General features: G+C 56.9%; 1 protein-coding gene across 3 annotated transcripts in view; it reads left to right on the forward strand.

Annotated features, from left to right (window-relative positions):
• Positions 1–1573: 1573 nt before the first annotated feature.
• Positions 1574–19496, forward strand: part of ZBTB16 (zinc finger and BTB domain containing 16) — a 189171-nt gene continuing 171248 nt past the window's right edge. The window contains exons 1-3 of one of the 3 annotated variants that reach the window (XM_062197041.1): positions 1574–1625; positions 3323–3493; positions 6361–7718. In XM_062197041.1, coding sequence (XP_062053025.1) covers positions 6451–7718 — 1268 coding nt within the window. In that variant the 5' untranslated portion in view covers positions 1574–1625; positions 3323–3493; positions 6361–6450. Of the gene's footprint in view, positions 1626–3218; positions 3494–3673; positions 3761–6360; positions 7719–19496 lie in introns of those variants that run through there. The other 2 variants (XM_062197040.1, XM_062197042.1) reach the window with 2 other exon arrangements.

Genomic DNA, 19496 nt, shown 5'->3' on the forward strand with positions numbered 1-19496 from the left:
GTACTGGGTAAGGAACTTAACCTCTCTGCGCCTCAGCTCCTAGTCTGCAGAACGTGGAAACAGTGGGAGGAGTCAGCCAGGTTAATAGGCAGCCAGGGTGGTCCCGGCGGAAACTAAGGGTGCAAAATGCTTCCCCCCCCCCCCCAAAAAAAGTTTTCTTTAGCAGGTCCAAAGTGCCTGCCCCATTTCTTAGGAATTTCCACTTTTACCATGAGAATAGCAAGGGAGTGGAGATTCTGGGCTCCTAGTTTACTGTAAAACAAATTAGGTATCCCACCCTTCTGATGGCTCTTTTATTATGAGAAAGGCAGACAGCTCGAAAAGCTTACTAGTCAGGCCTTCTGAGGGGGTTGTCCGGGCCTTGTAACTGAATGTCAAGTTTTTTTATTCTTCCCCCAAATCATGCTTAGAAACCCCAGCACCACCAGCCCCTTCGGATTTTGCCTCTCTTGGAGAGGCGTGTTGCCAGGTCTCTGACTTAAATTAAACTTGCTTTTAAATACATTTTGCTTTTCTCTTCGCCTTATCTGCTTGGAAATTCTTCCTTGTGAGACAAAGAACCCAGGTCATAATCTTTCCTCATTCGTATCAATAGTACCTCAATCAAGAGGGTTCAATGATTAAATACAACAATACAGGTGGTGTGTTGATTCATGTCGGTGTGCAGAATGAATCATTCCTACTGTCTTCTTCCCCAGTGGTCTTTCAGGCCTCACACGGGCTCCCATTCCATGAATTCTGGTAGGCCGCCGTTGTTGAGCGGTATATGGACAAAGAGAGAGGCAGGCAGTAAGATTTAGCAAGGGGGTTTCACCCAAGGGCCAGCGCATCCATTCCTGTCTCCAGCAGGCCTTCCCCTAGCACTGAGGTCTGCTACACAGGAGTGCTGTTATCCCAGTGTCCCTCACCTTCAAGAAGCAACGACAAAAATCACTGCCAATATATGAAATACACGACAGAGAGACAAGGGGATGGTGGGGGGGGGGGGGGAGAGAAGTCTTCTCCTGCAATTTTCCATCCTGTTTGTTTTTAGGTATTGCCACATGAAATCTCTGAACTGGGGATTCTCATCAGCTTTCCCAGGACCCAAGGACATCGCTCTGGCTATAAATGGTGCCAGTTCTGGTGGGGGAGCTGCTGCTGCTTTATCTGGGCCCAATAAACCTTATCAAACTGCCTCGCAGCCAGCCTTCAGCGCTAAGTGGAAATGCTTGGAGCCCAATGCTGGCACGCAGCCCACTGCCTTGCCTGCCTTCTTCCTTTTTTTTTGTTACCTTCTCCACCTCTTAAATTCAGGCATTAATCTCTCTTTAACACTTCCTAACAAGGGCTGGGCTTTTTAATGGGCAGAGTTTATGAAGCAAGGGAGATTTTCGCGTAGAGTGACTATGGCACGGGGTGGGGGGGTGGGAGAGGCAGGGGCCATGGAGGGAATGTTCTTTCTCTTATATCGCTTTCAGAAATTCTCTGATTTGAGGATTAATAGGAGATTAGGTTCAGGGGTTAATGGTGTGCTTCTGTACTGCCCTGGGGAGGAGAGAGTGGGTGGCTGTGGACAGCTGGGCAGCAACCTCCAGCCAGCATCAACAAGTGAATGATTCGTCTGCTTCTCTGGCTGGTGCCAGGTGAGTCTTTCTTCCTCTCCTTCCGTTCGCTCCACTCTTGATCTCCTTGCACCTCAGTTCTTTCTGGATCCTAGATTTTAGCTAGGAAAAGAGTTAGGTTCTAAACAGGGGCTGCTTTTTACTGTATCATGGTGAAAAGAGTCGCCTGGGGCTGACTCTCCCCTCCCAGTGAGTTTGCTGGTGTCCTTTTCCTGTCCCTTTCCTGTACTTCCAAGTCTCCAGTCTCAGACTCCTGCTGGTTGGGGCATTTTCCCTACAGGTAGGAGCCCGGAGCCAGGCTTGCATGGGTGGAATGCTCTGTCCATCGGCAGCTCTGTGAGTCCAGATCAGTTCCGATATGCAAACTTTGCTCCCAGGTCTTCCCCTTTTTGTCTCTGGCCGGCTTCTGCTACCTTCCATCACCTCCCAGTTCTAGGGCCGGCGCAGTGCCAGGGATTCCATGCGAGTCCTGCGGAAAACCTTTGGCCCACCCGCCAGGCAAGGAGGGAACACTGATTCAGTGACTGACGCCTGGCGCAGCTAAAGCCGCCTGACGCCGCGGACTGACTGCGCTGAGACCCCTGGATGGCGCTCTCTGCCGCCCCCATCCTCCTAGCGTCTGGACTCCAGCCCGAGGCCTGCACGGCGCTGGGAAGAGCGCTTCCCACCTTTTGCCCCGCGCCTCCGGCTGGCTCCATAAAAAAGGGGGAAGGGAGCTTTCCGCAGCTCGGGGAAGGCCGGTTTCCTACGGTGGCTGCTCCCTGGGGTTAGCGGTGCGAACTCTGCCCTCCGAGGTGCGTGCGGAGGGGTAAGGGGGGCTAGGGAGCCCGGGAGGAGGACGCCCTGGAGGGCGGTCCCGAGCGTTTCCAAGCTGCCACCGGCCCCGAAGACCGCGCTGAGCAGTCCGTCTAGGGGGTAGAGGGACTGAGCCGAAGGAGAAAAAGTTTCTCTCCGCTCTCGACCTCAGCCTCCAGCGACCGCGGCTGCCAGAACGGGGCGCCCCCATGGACAGCACAGCCTCGGGAACCCCTAGCACCTAGTTCAGTAGAACCCGCTGGCTCTGCGCCCCGAGACTTCTTGCCCCCAGATGCTCATGCCCGGCGGCGCGCGGGGTCCGAGGGGCTGAAGGCGCTTGGGCGTGGGCTGGGCAGACACTCTGGCAAACAGGGGTCCCGCGAGGCGGGCGCAAACCGGGAGAAAAAGTGAAAGGCTAGGGGGCAAACGCTGGAGCCCGGCACAAAACCCCGCGCTCGGAGCGCCGGAGTGGGAGAAACAAACCCGCGTCCAGTGGCAATGAAAAAGCTGCGAGTGAGGTGGGGGCTGGCCCTGGCCCCCCAGGGCCCGCACGGAGCGTTGCGAGCCCCCCGCCCGGCCTCCCCCGCCCCGGCCCTGGCGTGCTCCCGGCTGGGCCGGAGCGCGGCGGCCGTGGCGCCCCAGCAGCAGCTAGGTGTCAGGCGAAGCCCGGGGCGCCGAGCGCCGCGCAGGCAGAGCGGGTGGGGCGGGGAGCGCGCACGGGCTGGGCCGGCGCGGGGGGTGGGCGGGCTGAGCCCGGGGACAGCGCGGGAGGGGGAGGAGGGGGCAGCTGTGGGCAGGGAGCCGGGCTCGGCCGCCAGCACTAAAGATGGAGAGGCGCCGGGGCCTCGCAGGGGAGGGGGCTCGGCGTTGACGTGAGACGCGGCGGAGGCGCCGCAGCCGGTGGTGATTTGCTAACCTCGCAGCACACAGGAGTTGAGGGCGATGAGAGCGGGTACTGCGAACTGCCGGGCGATGCCGCCGCTGCCGCCTTGATCCCGAGAGCAACAGTTCCTCCAGCAACACCCCTCCCCGACGCAGGCACACACCCCCCGGCAGGCCCGCACGCCCACCCCACGGCGCCCGGCTCGGCAGCGGTGAGTGGGGGGCCCGGGGAGGGGCGCACCGCCCAGCCAGCGCCGCGCGCCCGGGCGCCCCGGGGCCGGAGAGGTCGGGGGGGGGGGGTGGCGCGCCCGCTTGGGCCACTCGGCCGCTGCGCTTGGACCTTATTTCATCCCGCGTGTTCCTTTCCTGCGCTGCAGCCGCCGCCGCCGCCGGTTGGGGTCAGCTCCAAGAGGGGAGCCCCGGCTGTCAGCTTGGGCGCAGCTGCCTCCCCAGCCTTTCCTCCGCAGGGCACGGTCCGGGTGAGAGGCGGGGGGCAGAGCGGTCTGCGGGGGTTGGGGCGCGAGCATAGGGTCGGGGATCGCGAGGCTTTATACAGCCAGGGGCCGGCGGGGGCTCATATGTATGCGGACCGCTCTGCGGGCGTGAGCGAGGCTTGTGGCTTATTTATTTGTTTATTTGCCGGCCGGCTGGGAAGCTAGCCTCAGAGGAGCTGGCGAGTGGATCTGGGGCCGAGGCGAGCAGGATTGGGACACGCTTGGGTTTTGTTTTCTCTTTGAAAAATCCTAGTGGGCCCTTCTTTCTTGATTGGACTTGATTCCCCCCTTTTTTTGGGGGGGGGTAGGGTGGAGAGGGAGAGAAGCTCCGAGGGGCGCCCGTGCTCCGGGCCCTCCTCGGCTCTCGGCAGGACTGGCCGTGGCGCCGGAGCTCGCCGTGCGCTCCCGGCCGCGCTCGGTGGGCGCCCCGGCTCTGCACCTGATGCGTGCGGGATGCCTTTGCCACCACGGCGCGCCAGCGGCCGGCTCGCGCAGCCCCTGGCGCACTCCCGCACGCGCCCAAAACGCGCAGATCCTGCCGGCCTGCGACCCACTGAAACGCACAGACGCGCTCCGCACCGGCTAGCTCGCCGCCTCCCTGGGTCGGTCGCCACGTCCCCGGGCCCGGCACGCCCGGCGGCTGCTGTCGCCGGCCCGAAACCGGGAACCTTGCTCATTGCTCCTCGGGGGTCACGGCCCTGGGTCGGAGCCGGGGGAGCCCGGAGACCCCCTTATCTCCCCTTTTCGCACGAGTCGCCGCAGGGCTTTTGTGCTGCCCCTTCGCGGCGGGCCGGGTCCGTCTCCCAGCCCGCCGGGACTCGTCGCCTTTCGCCTGCTCTCTTTCGTTTTCCCTCTCCCTAGCTGGGCTCCCTTCCTTTCAGGCGGCTGACTCCCCAGGAAAAGTTGCTTCCCCAAGTTTGCCGAACTCGTTTCCAAGTCTCGGCGGGGGTCTCTGGGAGCTCGGGGCGTGTGCGCGCGTGCTCGGTGCCCGCAGCTCGGGCGGGTGAGTGCTGGCTTTCCCCTGAGCCGCGGGAGTGGAGCCGCAGCCTGCGCCGCCGAGGGCGCCGAGCGGCGGGTCAGGCGGGGGGGACTGTCCCAGGGCACCGTGGCCTCCCTCTGGAGCTACAGGGTTGGTTTGGAGGAAAGGGGCACTTCCATTCCCTTCGGTTGCCTCCTCCTGTTTTCCTGCAACTCCCGGGTCTGCAGGAAAGCACAGGGCAGCGAGGCGTGCGTGGATGGCCGTCCCACTCTCTGTGGCCACCGTCCCCACCCTGGGCTGGGCAGCCAAAGTGTCTTGACCAGCCAACCCCGTTAACCCTTTCTTTCTGCTTGAGCTAGGTGCCTTAGGAGCCAGTAGGGCTGCTTTTGGGCGTGGTGATGAGCAGTGTTTGAGGAGTGAGGCGCGCGTGCTGCGCTCTCCGCGCTCGTCACACACTGCAATATCGGCTGCAGCCAGGGAGAGGTTGGGAGGGGCCTGGCCGGCCAAGGCTTCCTGGTACTCCTTGAACCGGGTGCGGGAGTCCCGACCAGGCTCTGGGAGAGACCTTTGTCTCCCAGCCCTGTCCTCACACCATGGATGCTGGTGCCAGTGTCACTTGCAGCATCTCTGAGGCTGGCCAGCATCAGTTGCTGCTCCTGGTCACAGGACTTGCCAACTCCTGGGAGCCTCTGGGAGACTTGGAGGCCACGCCCAGCCCAGCCTGGGCACCGCTAGCTGTTGGAAAGCCCTTTCTTATGATTGCTCTTTGTAACTGCCTGGCCCACTGGCCTTCAGATTTTTGCTGTTCCTGTCCCTGAGCACTTGTGGACAGGAGGGTGAGTGTGGGTTCTTGAGTTAGTGCTGTCTCTCTGGCTGGCGTGCACACAGTGACACAGAGTCCAGATTGGGGGGCTCCATATGCTGTCACTTTAAGGCCGCTGTGAATGGAAGTAACCCAAGTGAGTGTGTGCAGGATACATGAGTGTTGCTGTGAGCCTGAGAAAGGGCTCAGGGCCGGGGGGCAGCCTGGAGCAGCCTGGGAAGGTAACAGCCTATGGTGAGAGGGCGGGCTCGGGGAGGACAGCCTACAGCCTGGAGGTGTCTGTGGGCCACAACTGCAGCCTGCCAGTCCCGCATTGCACTTTTGCTTGGTTCCTGGGGCTGCCACAGTGGGGCAGGGTTTAAAAAAGGCATTGTATTGGAGGTGAGGTTTCAGGAGGCTGAGGGGGAAGCTGCATGCCTACACTGACTAAAGGAGAGGATCTAAGTCTTCATGCATTTTCACAAAGTGCTTGGGCACCTCCTCGTGATGAATGTTGGCCTCGCTTAGGAGCAGGCTCAGAGGACTTCACTGTAATTTGCAGTTTCCTTCAACAGATGCCATAGAGCAGCAGAGTCGGCATGTGCTGTGCAGGAACCTTCTCCCTCTCGTTGTCCCTGGGCTTGCACAGGCAGATTCGGAGATTCTGGGGAAACTCCTTCTTGCTGTGGGCTTGGGTGAGCGGGCACATGATGCAGGGTTTGCATTACTCCTGCTGGAGATACTAGCCTGTCTGCCTCTTGTTCTCTCATCCTTTCTTGCCTCTTCCCTTCTTCTCTCTCTCAGTCTCCTGCATCGGCCCAGGAAACCTACCCTGCCCCGCCACGCAGAGCACAGACGGAAGGGGAGCCTCATGCCTGAGCCGCGGGCAGCGCCATGGATCTGACGAAGATGGGCATGATCCAGCTGCAGAACCCCAGCCACCCCACGGGGCTGCTGTGCAAGGCCAACCAGATGCGGCTGGCTGGGACGCTGTGTGATGTTGTCATCATGGTGGACAGCCAGGAGTTCCACGCCCACCGGACGGTGCTGGCCTGCACCAGCAAGATGTTTGAGATCCTCTTCCACCGCAACAGCCAGCACTATACTCTGGACTTCCTCTCGCCAAAGACCTTCCAGCAGATTCTGGAGTATGCCTACACGGCCACGCTGCAGGCCAAGGCGGAGGACCTGGACGACCTGCTCTATGCGGCCGAGATCCTGGAGATCGAGTACCTGGAGGAGCAGTGCCTGAAGATCTTGGAGACCATCCAGGCCTCAGATGACAACGACACGGAGGCCACGATGGCTGACGGCGGGGCTGAGGAGGAAGAGGACCGCAAGGCTCGGTGCCTCAAGAACATCTTCATCTCGAAGCATTCCAGCGAGGAGAGTGGGTACGCCAGTGTGGCTGGACAGAGCCTCGCTGGGCCCCTGGTGGACCAGAGCCCTTCCGTCTCCACCTCATTTGGGCTTTCAGCCATGAGTCCCACCAAAGCTGCCGTGGACAGTCTGATGACCATAGGACAGTCTCTCCTGCAGGGGACGCTTCAGCCACCTGCGGGACCCGAGGAGCCGACATTGGCTGGGGGTGGCCGGCACCCTGGTGTGGCCGAGGTGAAGACGGAGATGATGCAGGTAGACGAGGTACCTGGCCAGGACAGCCCTGGGCTAGTCGAATCCAGCGTCTCGGGAGGACTGGGGGACAAAGTTGAGGAAAGGAGCAAAGAGGGCCCTGGGACCCCAACTCGCAGCAGCGTCATCACCAGTGCCAGGGAGCTGCACTACGGGCGGGAGGAGAGCGCCGAGCAGCTGCCACCCCCGGCTGAGGCTGGCCAAGGCCCCCCGGGCCGCCCGGAGCACCCAGCACCCCCTGCGGAGAAGCACCTGGGCATCTACTCGGTGTTGCCCAACCACAAGGCTGACGCCGTGTTGAGCATGCCGGCGTCGGTGACCTCTGGGCTCCACGTGCAGCCTGCGCTGGCCGTCTCCATGGACTTCAGCACCTACGGGGGTCTGCTGCCCCAGGGCTTCATCCAGAGGGAGCTTTTCAGCAAGCTGGGCGAGCTGGCGGTGGGCATGAAGTCGGAGAGCCGGAGCATGGGCGAGCAGTGTAGCGTGTGTGGGGTTGAGCTCCCTGACAACGAGGCTGTGGAGCAGCACAGGTAGGCCCCGGTGCGGTCTCGCACCTGCTGCTGGACATGCAGCTCTCACAGCTTGCCTTCCACCCTGGCTGCTTCCAGGGCTGGGGGCCTAGCTCCCTTCTCTTCCTTGCTATTATATATACATATATATATATATATGTATATATATATATATATATTTTTTTTTAAATACACTTCTTCCAAAGTCCTGGGGGGATGACACCATTCACAGTGTGGTGAGGGGTCAGGTGGTCCTCCCAAAGCATTAGGGAACTCACAGGCCCAGGGTGTGACCAGGCGCTTCCCTCTGTTTTTGCTTTTGGGGTCCTATTTGTTTCTTCTGCCACCTGGTCCATCCTCTTGGACCTGCAGTGATGGACAGGGGTGGCGGGAAGGTGTGGTTCAGGCTGAGGGCCCCTGTGACCTGGATCTGTTACCAGGTTCAGGTACTGGGTTCCTCTCCTAAAATGGCAGCCTGGTGCTGCTTCTGCCACCTGGTCCATCCTCTTGGACCTGCAGTGATGGACAGGGGTGGCGGGAAGGTGTGGTTCAGGCTGAGGGCCCCTGTGGCCTGGATCTGGTTACCAGGTTCAGGTACTGGGTTCCTCTCCTAAAATGGCAGCCTGGTGCTGTCTGCAGCTCGGGAGCATGGGAGGGGCCGGAAGCTGCGGAGGCCACAGGAGTAGCCGCTGCAGGTGCCATGTGTCGTTCTCAGCGAATGTGCATCCTGACGTTCCTTGTCCCTTCTTATTTTCTCTTCCTGCAGTCACATTTGGGGGGTGGTTGATTTAAATTCCGGGTGGGTATAAAAGTCTGGGCCTTGCCACCTGTGAGGTGTTAACTCCTGTCCCAGCTCTGCTCACCCAGAGTTAAATGCTGCCGGCATTGGCTTCCCTTGGGCTTCTGCTTGTTTCTCTCTGAAGTAACCATTCGCAGAGCTGTTAGGACAGGCTCGGTTTGCGACAGAGCAAGTTAGTTAAAGCTGCAGTTTTGTCCCACTAGCCCTGTAGGTAGGCAGTGCTCTTCTTTTGCACGGTGAGATGCCAAGACTCGGACGTAAAGTCCGCTTTGCAGGGTTACGTCGATAGAGGCAGGGCTGGATTTGAAGTCAGGTCCTCAGCCCCTTGTGCTTTGCTGAGTCTTGGAGTCATCCAGTCTTGAAGCAGATCCTGCCTACGGAACAGGCTCTTGAGGATTGCTCCTGAGAAGTGGAGTAACTCGGGAGAAGGTTTTGGTGATGAGTCAGGTGCCTGTCATCTTACCCTCCAGTCCCTGGGTCCCAGGACAGGGGTAAGAAGCTTAGTTTCTGTTGCCTCCATGGCTCACCTCTCCCTGCTGTGTGGCTGGTCTTGCGGGGACCCTGCTCACTGCTCCCCCCCCCCCCCAATCCCTGTGCCTCTGTGGCTGCTTCAGGTGCGGGGGTGTGAGTGAGGGTGGTGGTGGGGCTTCTGGGAGCTGAGCCGCTTGCCCTCCCCAGAACCTGCTTGGATGCTATGAGACTCTCCTGGGTGGAAAACAGTACTGCTGACCTAAATGTAGCCCCCCTCCCCTTTGTTTTTCCCTGGTGGGCGTGAAGAAACTGCCACTGAGGTGTGTCTTCCTTACATGGGTACCACTTGGAAGCAGACTGAGGCTGGGTTGGAGCTCACACTTTTTCCTCTGCAGGAAACCCCGTCCTGGACTTGACCACATAGGGTTGTCGGCCTCTCTGGGGCGGATTCTGGCAGCCGTATGCTGAGAAGTGGGTGACGATGGAACGTCAGGTTTTTCCCCCGGCTCTTGTTGCATCTCAGTTTCTTTCCTACTCCCGAGACGGACACAAAAGACGTCACTCCCCTCTGGTGGGGCCCTCGCTCCTCCCGGGGGAGGTGGAGGGGTGACTGCTGTTCCCTTCCAGAGAGCCTGGGTGGCGGAGTTAGCCGCGTCAGGTGGTGAGAGCTTGTGACCCTGACCGTTATCAGCATGCCGAGCCTGGTGTTACTCTTGGCTAAAAATGGAGCTGGTCATCAGGGTTGGTGCTGAATGGATGAAGCAAGACGCAGAAACCTCTGGGGCTGGAACTGGCTCATGGTCACGGCGAAGGTGAACAGTCCCTTCACCTTGTTTGGGTCTCGTTTCTGCAGCATCCTCCGTGGCTCCGAGTTCAGGAGCTACCTTCCAAGGGGTCGTGTGGCCTGTGAGGTGGCGCAGGCATCAGCCCTGCTCCTGCGAGCCTGTGATAGTGGGAGGCAGGATCTGGACTTCTCAGTGTCCCGCCGAGGGCTGCTGGCAGGGAGAACGTGCTTTTGACCAAGGGGCCGAGTCAGCCACTGCAGCCTAAGTGGCTGGCACTGGGGTAGCGCCTTCTGTGGACAGCTGCAGGGGTCACAGGAAACCAAGGAGGGGAGACCATACTCCTGTGTGCACTCAACCTTTGCTCTGAATGGCAGCCTCTTAGCTCCCGGCTCCAAGCACTTTGGGGAAGGTCTTTTCCTCTCTCCCTGGCCCTCAGGGCCCTAGGACTAACGTGCTGCTTCCCTATTTCCCCCCTGTTCTCTGCTCCTGCCTCCCCCATCAGCAGGCTGAGAAATGCTCCGTCTGGTGGAAGAAAACACATCACTGCTACCATTGCACACAAAAAGGCAAGACAAAAACATATCCGAGTGGGAGATTTTGGTGCTAGGAAGCCATGGAATTGGCTGGAGGTATTAACAGTGATGACCATGATGAAAGGGTGGGCTGCAGGGTTTACTTTATCTGCTTTTGAAGCCAGTAGGCTAGCATGCTGGTAAAGATTCAGTCCCCAGCAGTTCTTGCTTTTCTTGTTGGGAGAGCAGAAGAGCTTGGGGAGGAGAGGAGGGGAGGCAAGTGGGGGATTAGTTATGTGTTGTGGGGTCCCGTCCAGAGCTTGCCCTGTGACTTGGTCCCAGACTGGTGTGGAACGAGGGGGAGCACCTGTTGGCTTGGCAGATAGTTAGAGGGTAGCTTGGTGAAATGGTGCATTGTGGTCTTTGCAGCAGATGGCGAGATGTAAAAGCAATGTCAGATGGAGTCACGGACTGATGGGGAGCTCAGACAAGGATGCTGTCTGGGTAAATACGACAGGGCTTACTTACCTTGACCTAAAGCAATCAGAAGGAAGGCGGAACAGTGAGAAGACCTGAGAGATCAGCCATGGTCTCCGAGCAGAGGCAGGAGCAAGCTTTGGACCCCCAAGTCTTCCCCAGGGGCCCCACATTGCAGGGTATGGTGTCTGAGGGAGGGTGGTATCAGGCTTTGGAAGACTCGACTCACCCCTCTAGGCTCAGTCTCTTCGCTTGCTCTGTCTTTTCTGTCACTCTCAAAAGGTAGGAGAAGTTCTGCATTAGGCCTGTCTGGGTATGGTTGAGGGACCCAGGTACAGCTTACCCTCAGGTTACGTGCCTGTGTGATAAGCGCACAGGGAACACACTCCTCCTTTCTAGCCCTCGGTCTCCTCCTAGGCTCATACAGTCTGGTCCTCATGGGTTTCTGAATGTAGTGCTGCAGAATCAGAGTGGGTTCTGGATCTTCAACAGGCCAGCCCTGGGATCGGCCTGCCCAGACACAGTCAGAACTGTTGCCTGGGTCTTGAAGAATACCCAGGAGCCACCAGGAATTGTCTCATCAGCTCCCTGGACTCAGGATTCAGTCCCTTCTGGAGACTTCTTTGGGGCTGGCTCTGGGGTGCATGAGGTGTCCAAGTTCCTGCTGGCCCTTTGCCTTGGTCTCTCATCAGATGGCCAGCTGCTCGGCTCTTGGTGGTTGACCGTGGAAAGGGTTGTTAATGTTGCTTTCGGCTGCTTGGAGACTGCCTGGAACTCTCGGTTCTCTTCTTTGTGCTGGGAACCTGTGATGTCAAACCAGGTGCTGTCTGGAGAGGGCCTGCGGTGGAATAGTGAGAGCAAGAGCAGCTGCCTTAGCCCTTCATCCATTGCAGCGCTTTCTTCTTTGCAAAGCACCTTGAATGAGTTTCTCCCTGCCTCACAGCCCACCCTCACTGGGTATAGGCCCCTTGATTATGAAGTCTGGAAAGCTCTGAAGGCTAAAAGGTTTTGTGCAAGTTTGCAGTATACTCATCTAGCAGCAAAAAGTCTGATCTGATGGGAGACTATATTTATCCCGCTTATTTTGAATATTCATATGTTTTGCTACAAAAATATTAATGTGTTTGATTACAGAGTGCTGCCCTAGACTCTGGGGCTGTTACACACCACAGGCACCACAGCGCCTTTCTAAAAGCTGAATGTTTCTGATTTCTGAAGCACCCAAGGGTTTTGGGTGAGGGATCGTGGGTCTTTCATGGGCACTACTTTGCAGATACGGACCCTGAGATTGGAGCAGGTAGGTGACCTGCCAGTGGCCTCGTGGCTATAAATGGATACAGCCAGGCGCCCAGCTTGTCTTCTAATTCACAGTCCTGGGCACTGTGCACCAGGCCATATAAGAACATGGGCATCGCTGTTCTGGGTAGGATCCATCTGACCTAGTCTTTGGATGCCAACACCAAGCCCAAGCTGCGGCCATGGGAGGCTGCAGCCGTCCTCCTTGACGTCAGTGCAAAAGGTCAGGTGTGCACCAGCTTGTCCTCGTGGCTATTTATGGCTCCTCTGTCATTCACAGATTTGCCCAAATCCTTTCTGAATCCATTTCCATTTCCAGGAAGTACCTTTGTGGGGTGATGAATGGCTTAAGGTTGTCACTTCTTGGGCTCCTGAAAATTGGGTCTTTGGAGCGGTCGGTAGTTGAGCAGACAGCAAGGTGGCAGAAGGCGTGAGTGGCGTGCCCGGGTGCTGTGGAGGCCAGGGCGCCACGCCCTGCTCTGGATTTCTTAGCTCTGTCACCATTGCCGGTACCTTTTTCTCCCCAAGCTTGAATATCTTCATTTACAAAACGAGGCACTTGGATGAACTCCTTCTGGATCGTTGAGCTCTTAAAAAAGTTTCTTTGACTCCTTGTGCATAGACTCATATCCTCATGAAGTCTTTTCGGCTAATTGGATTTTGCTCTGTTTTGGCGTCTGGATTGGCAGTTTGGCCAGCTAAACAGGGGGTCAAGCCTGATTGGATTCTGCGTGCTCTGAGCGCACTTTCTAGTACTTCATCCTGCTGAGGGTTAGGAGCCCTCTGGGGTTTAGATGGCACTCTGGGAACTTTTGAAGACGATTTCTTTTATTTCCAATGAAGGATGGTCGCCTGCTCTTTCATCTCAGCGAGACGTCCCGTTTTAATTCGCTGTCTCTGTTGGACTGAGCTGCTGATTGCCAGATTGGGGGGTGCGGGGAGCCGGGGTAGGGGTGTGGGAGTTAGAGCTTAGTGGCACCTTTTACTCCGGCTTGTTCCAGGAAAGCTATCATGAATCTTTAAAATAGTGATTATCCTGAACTGATACAAACAAACTGGGTTCACAGAGTTTTCATTTCTTGCTAATCTAGGAGCAAAACATTTCCGATAATTTTTTTTGAATGAATGACTTTAAAACAAGTCTGACTGAAGGCCAAAGTCTAAGTCTTGCTAAATGAACACAGGCCTGTCTCAGTTTGCATGTTGAAAGGGTCTCAAAATGGACCACACTCTCCCCCACCCCAGCCTCTGACCCTACACTTTACACACGTGAGCGTTTTTGCCGTCGGGGCCAGAATCCCACCTTCACTGGTCACCAGCTGTGTGACTGTGGCTTTGTTAGTTAACCTCTCTGTGCCCGTACACTCATGTGTAAAACGGGCAACCTGACGGTATCTACTGGCTGGGTTGTCAGGAGCAGTGACCGGAAGGCTCTCTCCTGTGCACAAGGCAGTGTGCCCTGGCTGCCGCTGGGGTGTGTTCATTGCCGACGTGGTTGGGAAGTGGGTCCCACTGAGGCACCTGTGCAGCGTCGCGCGCGCTGTGCCACTGCTGCTGTGGGCGGCCTGGGCCCGGGGCTGAGACGCACTGTGTACCTGTGTCTGTCCCCAGAAGCTCATTTCTTCTTGCAGCGTGGTGGCCAGGGTACTCTTTGTCCCATTGACCCGAGGGCCTGGTGAGTCATTCCTGTCCTTGTTTAAATTTAGCTGGGCAGCGCGCCGCTGTCGTCAGCTCCAAATGCCGAGGCGGCTCAGCCACGCAGCGTCCTGTTGCCTGCGTGTGTGTCACCGTGGTGGCTGCAGAAGGCAGGCATGAGCACCTACTTGCTGAGGGAAGCCTTGGGGCTGGGCGGTCCAGAGCGCCTTCCTTTGGCATGCTTCTCCCTGTGAATTCAGCAACTTTATGACGAGTGCTTGATATATTTCAGGGTCGTTTTGTTTGTTTTTCGCAGATTTATTTTATTTATTTGAAAGGGAGAGTGACAAGGAGAGGCAGAGAGAAAGAAAGATCTTCCATCTGCTGGTTCACTCCACAAATGGCTGCAACAGTCGGTGCTGGGCCAGGCTGAAGCCAGGAGCTGGGAACTGCATCCGGGTCTCTCATGTGGGTGGCAGGGGCCCAAGCACTTGGGCCATCCTTCGCTGTCTTTTCAGGTGCATTAGCAGGGAGCTGAATTGGAAGTGGAGAGGCTGGGACTTGAACTGGCGCCTATGTGGGATGCCCATGTTTGAAGCGGCAGCTTAACTGGCCGCATCGCAACACCTGCCCCGTGTGTTGGGTTCTGTGTTGAGTGAGTTTCTAGTATCTCCTTAAACCTTCCACCTGCTCTGGGTGGTAGGTATGAGTCTCACGTCGTGGATGGGCCAAGGGAAGCACGAGAGGTGAGTGGATGTGCCCATAGCCTCCTGGCTTCCTCCGGTGGCTTGGGAGTGGGCAGTGGGGATGCCATTTACTGCAAAGGGTTCAGGTCCCTGAGAGCCCGGGCCTCGTGGGTCCAAGGAGTTCTACGTCATCCGCCGTCTCTTAGCACCACGAAGAGACCAGCTTCTAGTGATAGAGGCCTTTTATGCTGACTCGAAAAAAGAGGAAAAGGAAGAGAAAAAGAAACCCATAGACAAAAATAAAAATCCCATGCTGTTAATTTCATGCCAGCATAATCAGAAATCCCCCTTTCTACTGTTTCCCCTTAAAAGCCCCAGTGTCCTTATTATGCCGGCTCAGTCTGGAAAGGCTGGGGCCGTGGTTTGCCTCCGTGAAGCTTATCTGCAGCTGTGAGGGACCCGTGCTTTATTGTCAGCCCAGAAACTGGCTAAAACCTCGCACAAACCTGCTGCATTCTAAACTCCCAGCTCACTTTCCACTGTGTCCTGGACACTCGATTGGGAACAGATTGTGTACAACTTTGCAGCAGGCTGGAGCCAAGTTAGATAAGAGAGGGAACTTCCTAAAAGCAGTGGGGCATTACCAAGGAAGCTATTAGAAGTGTGGGCCACAGATATCTAATGGAAAGGAGAAGTTCTAGGCCAGCTGATCTGATTTTAGATTCTCCCCTCCTAGGGCCATTGTGATTGCTGTGAAGGCAGACGTGAAGGCGTGCGCAATCGCACAAGGCCACCACCTCCAGGCCGCACCCCCAAGCCTCTGGCTGTGCGGTGGGCAGGTGGCAGTGCAGAGGGACCGAGGCTGGACGGGGTGGCCCGGACGCGGGTCTGATGCTAGCGCCGAATTGGGGACGGCAAATGCCTTCACCCTGGTGCCCTCAGAATGGTCCCCTGTTCCCTGTGACCCGAAGCCAGCCCCATATCTCAGTGCAGCTTGTAGAACAAATGGATGGAATGAGATAACGCATGCGTCAGGGACCGGCTCTTTCTCCCTTCTCTTGGGACCCCGAGCCCCTGCCACCCTCGGCCGGCCCTGCTCTCTAAGCGGATTAGCCGAGCGTTGGGATCTTAATGCCATTAGGCCTGTTGGCACAACTCTCCCTGGCGTAGTGAGAAGCAGATGTGGCCGACCGTAATGGCCCTTGGGGTGAGCCGGCAGGCCCCGCGAGCTGGGGGAAGCATTATTAGTGTTAATTTGGGGGAGCCCTTTATGGGAGCTGGGGGAAATGTGGACGGATTGCTGGGCATTTATTTATTTCAGCTGCTCGGCGAGTTAGAGGCTGCTGGGGTCTGCTCCGCCCCTCTCGTGGAACGAGGCCCCTCCCCAGCCCCAAGCCCAGGAGGCCTGATTACTTCCAGAGTTGGAGAGGCAGCCTAGCAGGCTCTTGTTTCTTGCCGATGTACCTTATTAGTAGCACCTGGCATCATAACCCGCTAATGGGAACCAGGGCTCTCCTCCTGCGTGGCCAGTGACAAGTAGCCCGTCAGCCAGAGCTGGCCGTGCGAGGAAGTTCTTATTAGCTTTATGGCCAGGAGAACCTGTCCTGTTCAGGAAATGAATGTTGCCGCTAAAGGTCCGCGGCCCTGACCCTGGCCGCGTAACCTGTGCGGGCTGGGAGACCCCGCGCAGGATGCTTGGGATTGCAGCCCCTCTCTGGTTCTTGTCATAGGTAAAGAGGGAATCATTGTGGTATGTTGCAGCCTTGAACTTTTGATTTATGCGGTGCGGGCGACTTAACCGTTTCCATGCCTGGACAGCTGCACGGTGGCAGAGCTGAGAGTGTGTGGTGTGTGTGTGTGTGTGTGTATGTAGTCGGGGGAAGGAGAAACCCCCACATGCTGACAGGGGCTGTTTCTGGGGAGGTGGTGGTTTTTTTTTTTTTTTTTTTTTTTGCATCCCCATCATAGCTGGGTTCCTTCAGTTGTCGGTTATGGGGTGGTGGGGGAGATGGAGAGCGTTGTACCTGGAACTGAACCTGTCCCCTAAAAGCTGTGTGACCATGCAGGATTCCTACACCCCTCCCCCCCCCCCCTTCCTCACCTGCGCGATGAGGTTAACAGCACCTGGATCACAGCGCCGTTTGCGTTCGCTGTAGCCTTAGGGGCGGCCTCCTGTTGTGTATTTGAAAGTTTGTGGGAAGTGGGATGAAGAGGGAAGTTTATTTTGGTGTCACAGTGCACGTGGGGTTTTTTCCTAACAGGCGTTTTCCATGCTGTTTTGGATCGCCTTTTGATTTTTTTTCTCCTATGTAAAATGTTGTTTTTCAAAGAGAAAGGCTTCGTCATTCTCTTTCCTTGTCACTCGTTGAGACCATCCCCCCCCCCCCCCCCCCCGATTGGCACCCAGAATCCTTGAAGAGAAGCTGCTGTGGTTGCTCCTCGCCGCTTTCCCCGGCCAGTGACGCTTCTGAAAGCGGGTGTCGCCCGGCACGGCAGCGCCGGCCCGCGCTCTGGAGGCGCTTGTCCGAGATGGCTGCTGTGAGTTGTCTGGCAGAGGCACGCGTGACTCTTGCGGCGGCTGCTGCGTGTGAAAGGCCCCTGGTGACAAAGGAGTGAACTGCACTTTCAGAGGGACAGTGTGCCAGAGTCACCCAGAAAAGAGGGGGCCCGTGGGGGAAGGGGTGGGATGCACTGTCGCCGCCGCCGCCTCCTCGGGAACTTTAAAACAAGTCTGTCCATCTGTCTCTGGCATTTACGGCATCGTTGACAGCAGTTCACGGAACTGCTGTCAAATACATGCTTATCTGATGGCGGGCCTGGGTGCGAAGAGGCAGGAGGAGAGCAGTGGGCCAGGGCAGGCCGCTGGACCCGGAGGACGGGACACGGGCTCATTCCCAGGTACACACACTCGTGGGGGGCCAGGTTGCACCTCCTCTTGGGCTTCTCCTGCTCCTGAACGTGGCTCCATGGTGCCTGCCTCGCCGAGGAAGTAGCTTGTGCTTGGAGCCCCAGAGCAGGTGAAAGCGGTCTGGAAGGTGTCTGTAGAGGGACACTGGGAAGTGTGGACAACCGCGCTGGACTTGGGAGGGAGGCAGACCCCTGTCCCTCCGTTCCCAGCACAGTGGTTCTCATTGCGCCTCTCCCCCTCCCCCCTCATTGCAAGGCCCCCCCCCCCCATTCATAATTATCCTCTATTTTACTTTCTATGGCCTGACAGCTACAAGAGTGGTTTTTGTTTTTTTGAGCTGAGTAGCTGCTAAATATTCTCCAGCAGCCAGAATTCAGTGGCTGGGGGGTGGGGGGGAGAACAGGCCAAACCTTGGCATCCCTTGTTGCAAAAGTGAAAAATATTTCTGTTTGCAGTTAATTTTAGTGGCAAGCAGATCATGTTAACTGGATGTAATTGCTTCCAGATATGGCCGAGGGTTTTGTGTGTTGAGATGAAGGGTCTGGTAAGTGCTTACTTCCTGTGTAAATTAGCCTATTCCATTCAGGCTTTCATTCTGGCCAGCCCTGGACTCTGTCATGCTGCTCCCATTTTCCCCTGCCTGGCCTGCAGCCGGGTGTGAGAGGCAGCTCGCTGGGTCCCTCCGAGGGCAATTCTTTTGTCACTCAGAGCCACTCACCTCTTGGTTCCCGGTGGGAGTTTGCCTTGCGAATACTGAAGTCTCACAAGAGGTGCCACCTGGCTGCTGGCCGATGCTTTTCCCTGCAAAGGCAGATCCATAGGGCATTTGGTCACATGGGTGCAGCTCTGCACCCACAATGCCTGGTCTCCATGCAGGTTTTATTTCCCCCTCTGAATCCCACTCCCACCTTGGAGAGCATCTTTCCCTGTCAGTTAGTCTTCGCCCTCCTCAACCCTAACCCAGTACATTCCAGCGGGGTCTGATGTCCCAGGAAAACGAAATGGCTCTTGCGAGGAGGAGGAGAGGCTGGTGGCCATGGAGAGGACTTGTGTTAGTCAGCTGTGATGCCCCTCTGTTCTTTGCAGAAGGACCTGGGGTGTACCTGCCCCTCCCTGCAGGAGAGGCGGAAAAAGCCCAGCCGGGCCAATTCTCAAGCTCCCATCTCCAGTGTTGCAATGGAGGAGAAGTGTTAAGATTCTTGTTCTCCTAAACTCTGCTTTTGCCCTGTGGCCAGTCCTACATTCTTAGTGCTATTTGCATAAGAGGTTGCTGTTTATCTTCCTATATCAGCTCCACTGATAACCCCTGGAGTCTGTTTAACAATCTTAGGAGTAGATGACTTGATAAATGCCAGTTTTTCCAATATGCAAAGATAAACTGTGGGGTCAGGGTGAGGGGTGGTGTGTTGGAAAGGAGGGGCCAGGTGGGGCCATAGGACCCTCTCTCCGATTGGGGTGCAGACGTGGGAAAGAGTGTGGTGGCAGCAAACGGGTATCTTGTCGAGCATGGCAGCTGCATCAGTCATACGGCTTATCAGCTTCCTGCCCTCACCTGCCTTCCTCCCCTGTCGTGTGGACGCTGCGTCTCTGAGTGAGTCGCCTGTGCCCCACTTTGTACAGATCTTCGCTTCTTTAGCTCCTATCTCTTTGTCCTCAACCCTCTCCCACCCCTCCAAGCTGTTGGCTGGTAAGTCATTGGTGTTACCAAAACTGTGCAAATCCTAATTTTTCAATGGGTGCAATTTTCTAGCTGTCCTGAATTTGCCACTTCGGGGTGAAAACTTCTGACCCCGTCAGCTTAGTCAATAAGCTGTCTGAGAATCAAACAAAAGGGTCTGGACGGGCTGCTAAAGCTGGGGACCTGGCTGATAGCTTTGTTTTGAGGTCCTTGTCGTGTTTGCAGGTCATGGAGCGAGCTCTTTAGAGCGGGGAGTATCTGCTGGTTCAGCCTTACGGGAAGTTGAAGCTGCTAAGCGCAAAGTCCACGAGAAGTTGAAGATAGTGAAATACGGCCCAGGAATTGGGGTGGGGTGGGGGGTCCTCACTCCAGAAAGCTCCCTGGGAGGTGGTTGAAGTGGTGTTTGCTAGGGGCAGGGTGGCCTGGGAGGGACCCAGGCTTCAGCGTGAGGCATGCTGGGTGAAAACTCAGACTGCTAAAATTGTTTTTAAAAGAATTTTTGTTTTACTTATTTGAAAGTCAGAATTACAGAGAGAGAGGGAGAGTCAGAGA

The sequence above is a fragment of the Lepus europaeus genome, chromosome 7 (genome assembly GCF_033115175.1).
Source record: "Lepus europaeus isolate LE1 chromosome 7, mLepTim1.pri, whole genome shotgun sequence".
Classification (NCBI taxonomy): Eukaryota; Metazoa; Chordata; class Mammalia; order Lagomorpha; family Leporidae; genus Lepus; species Lepus europaeus.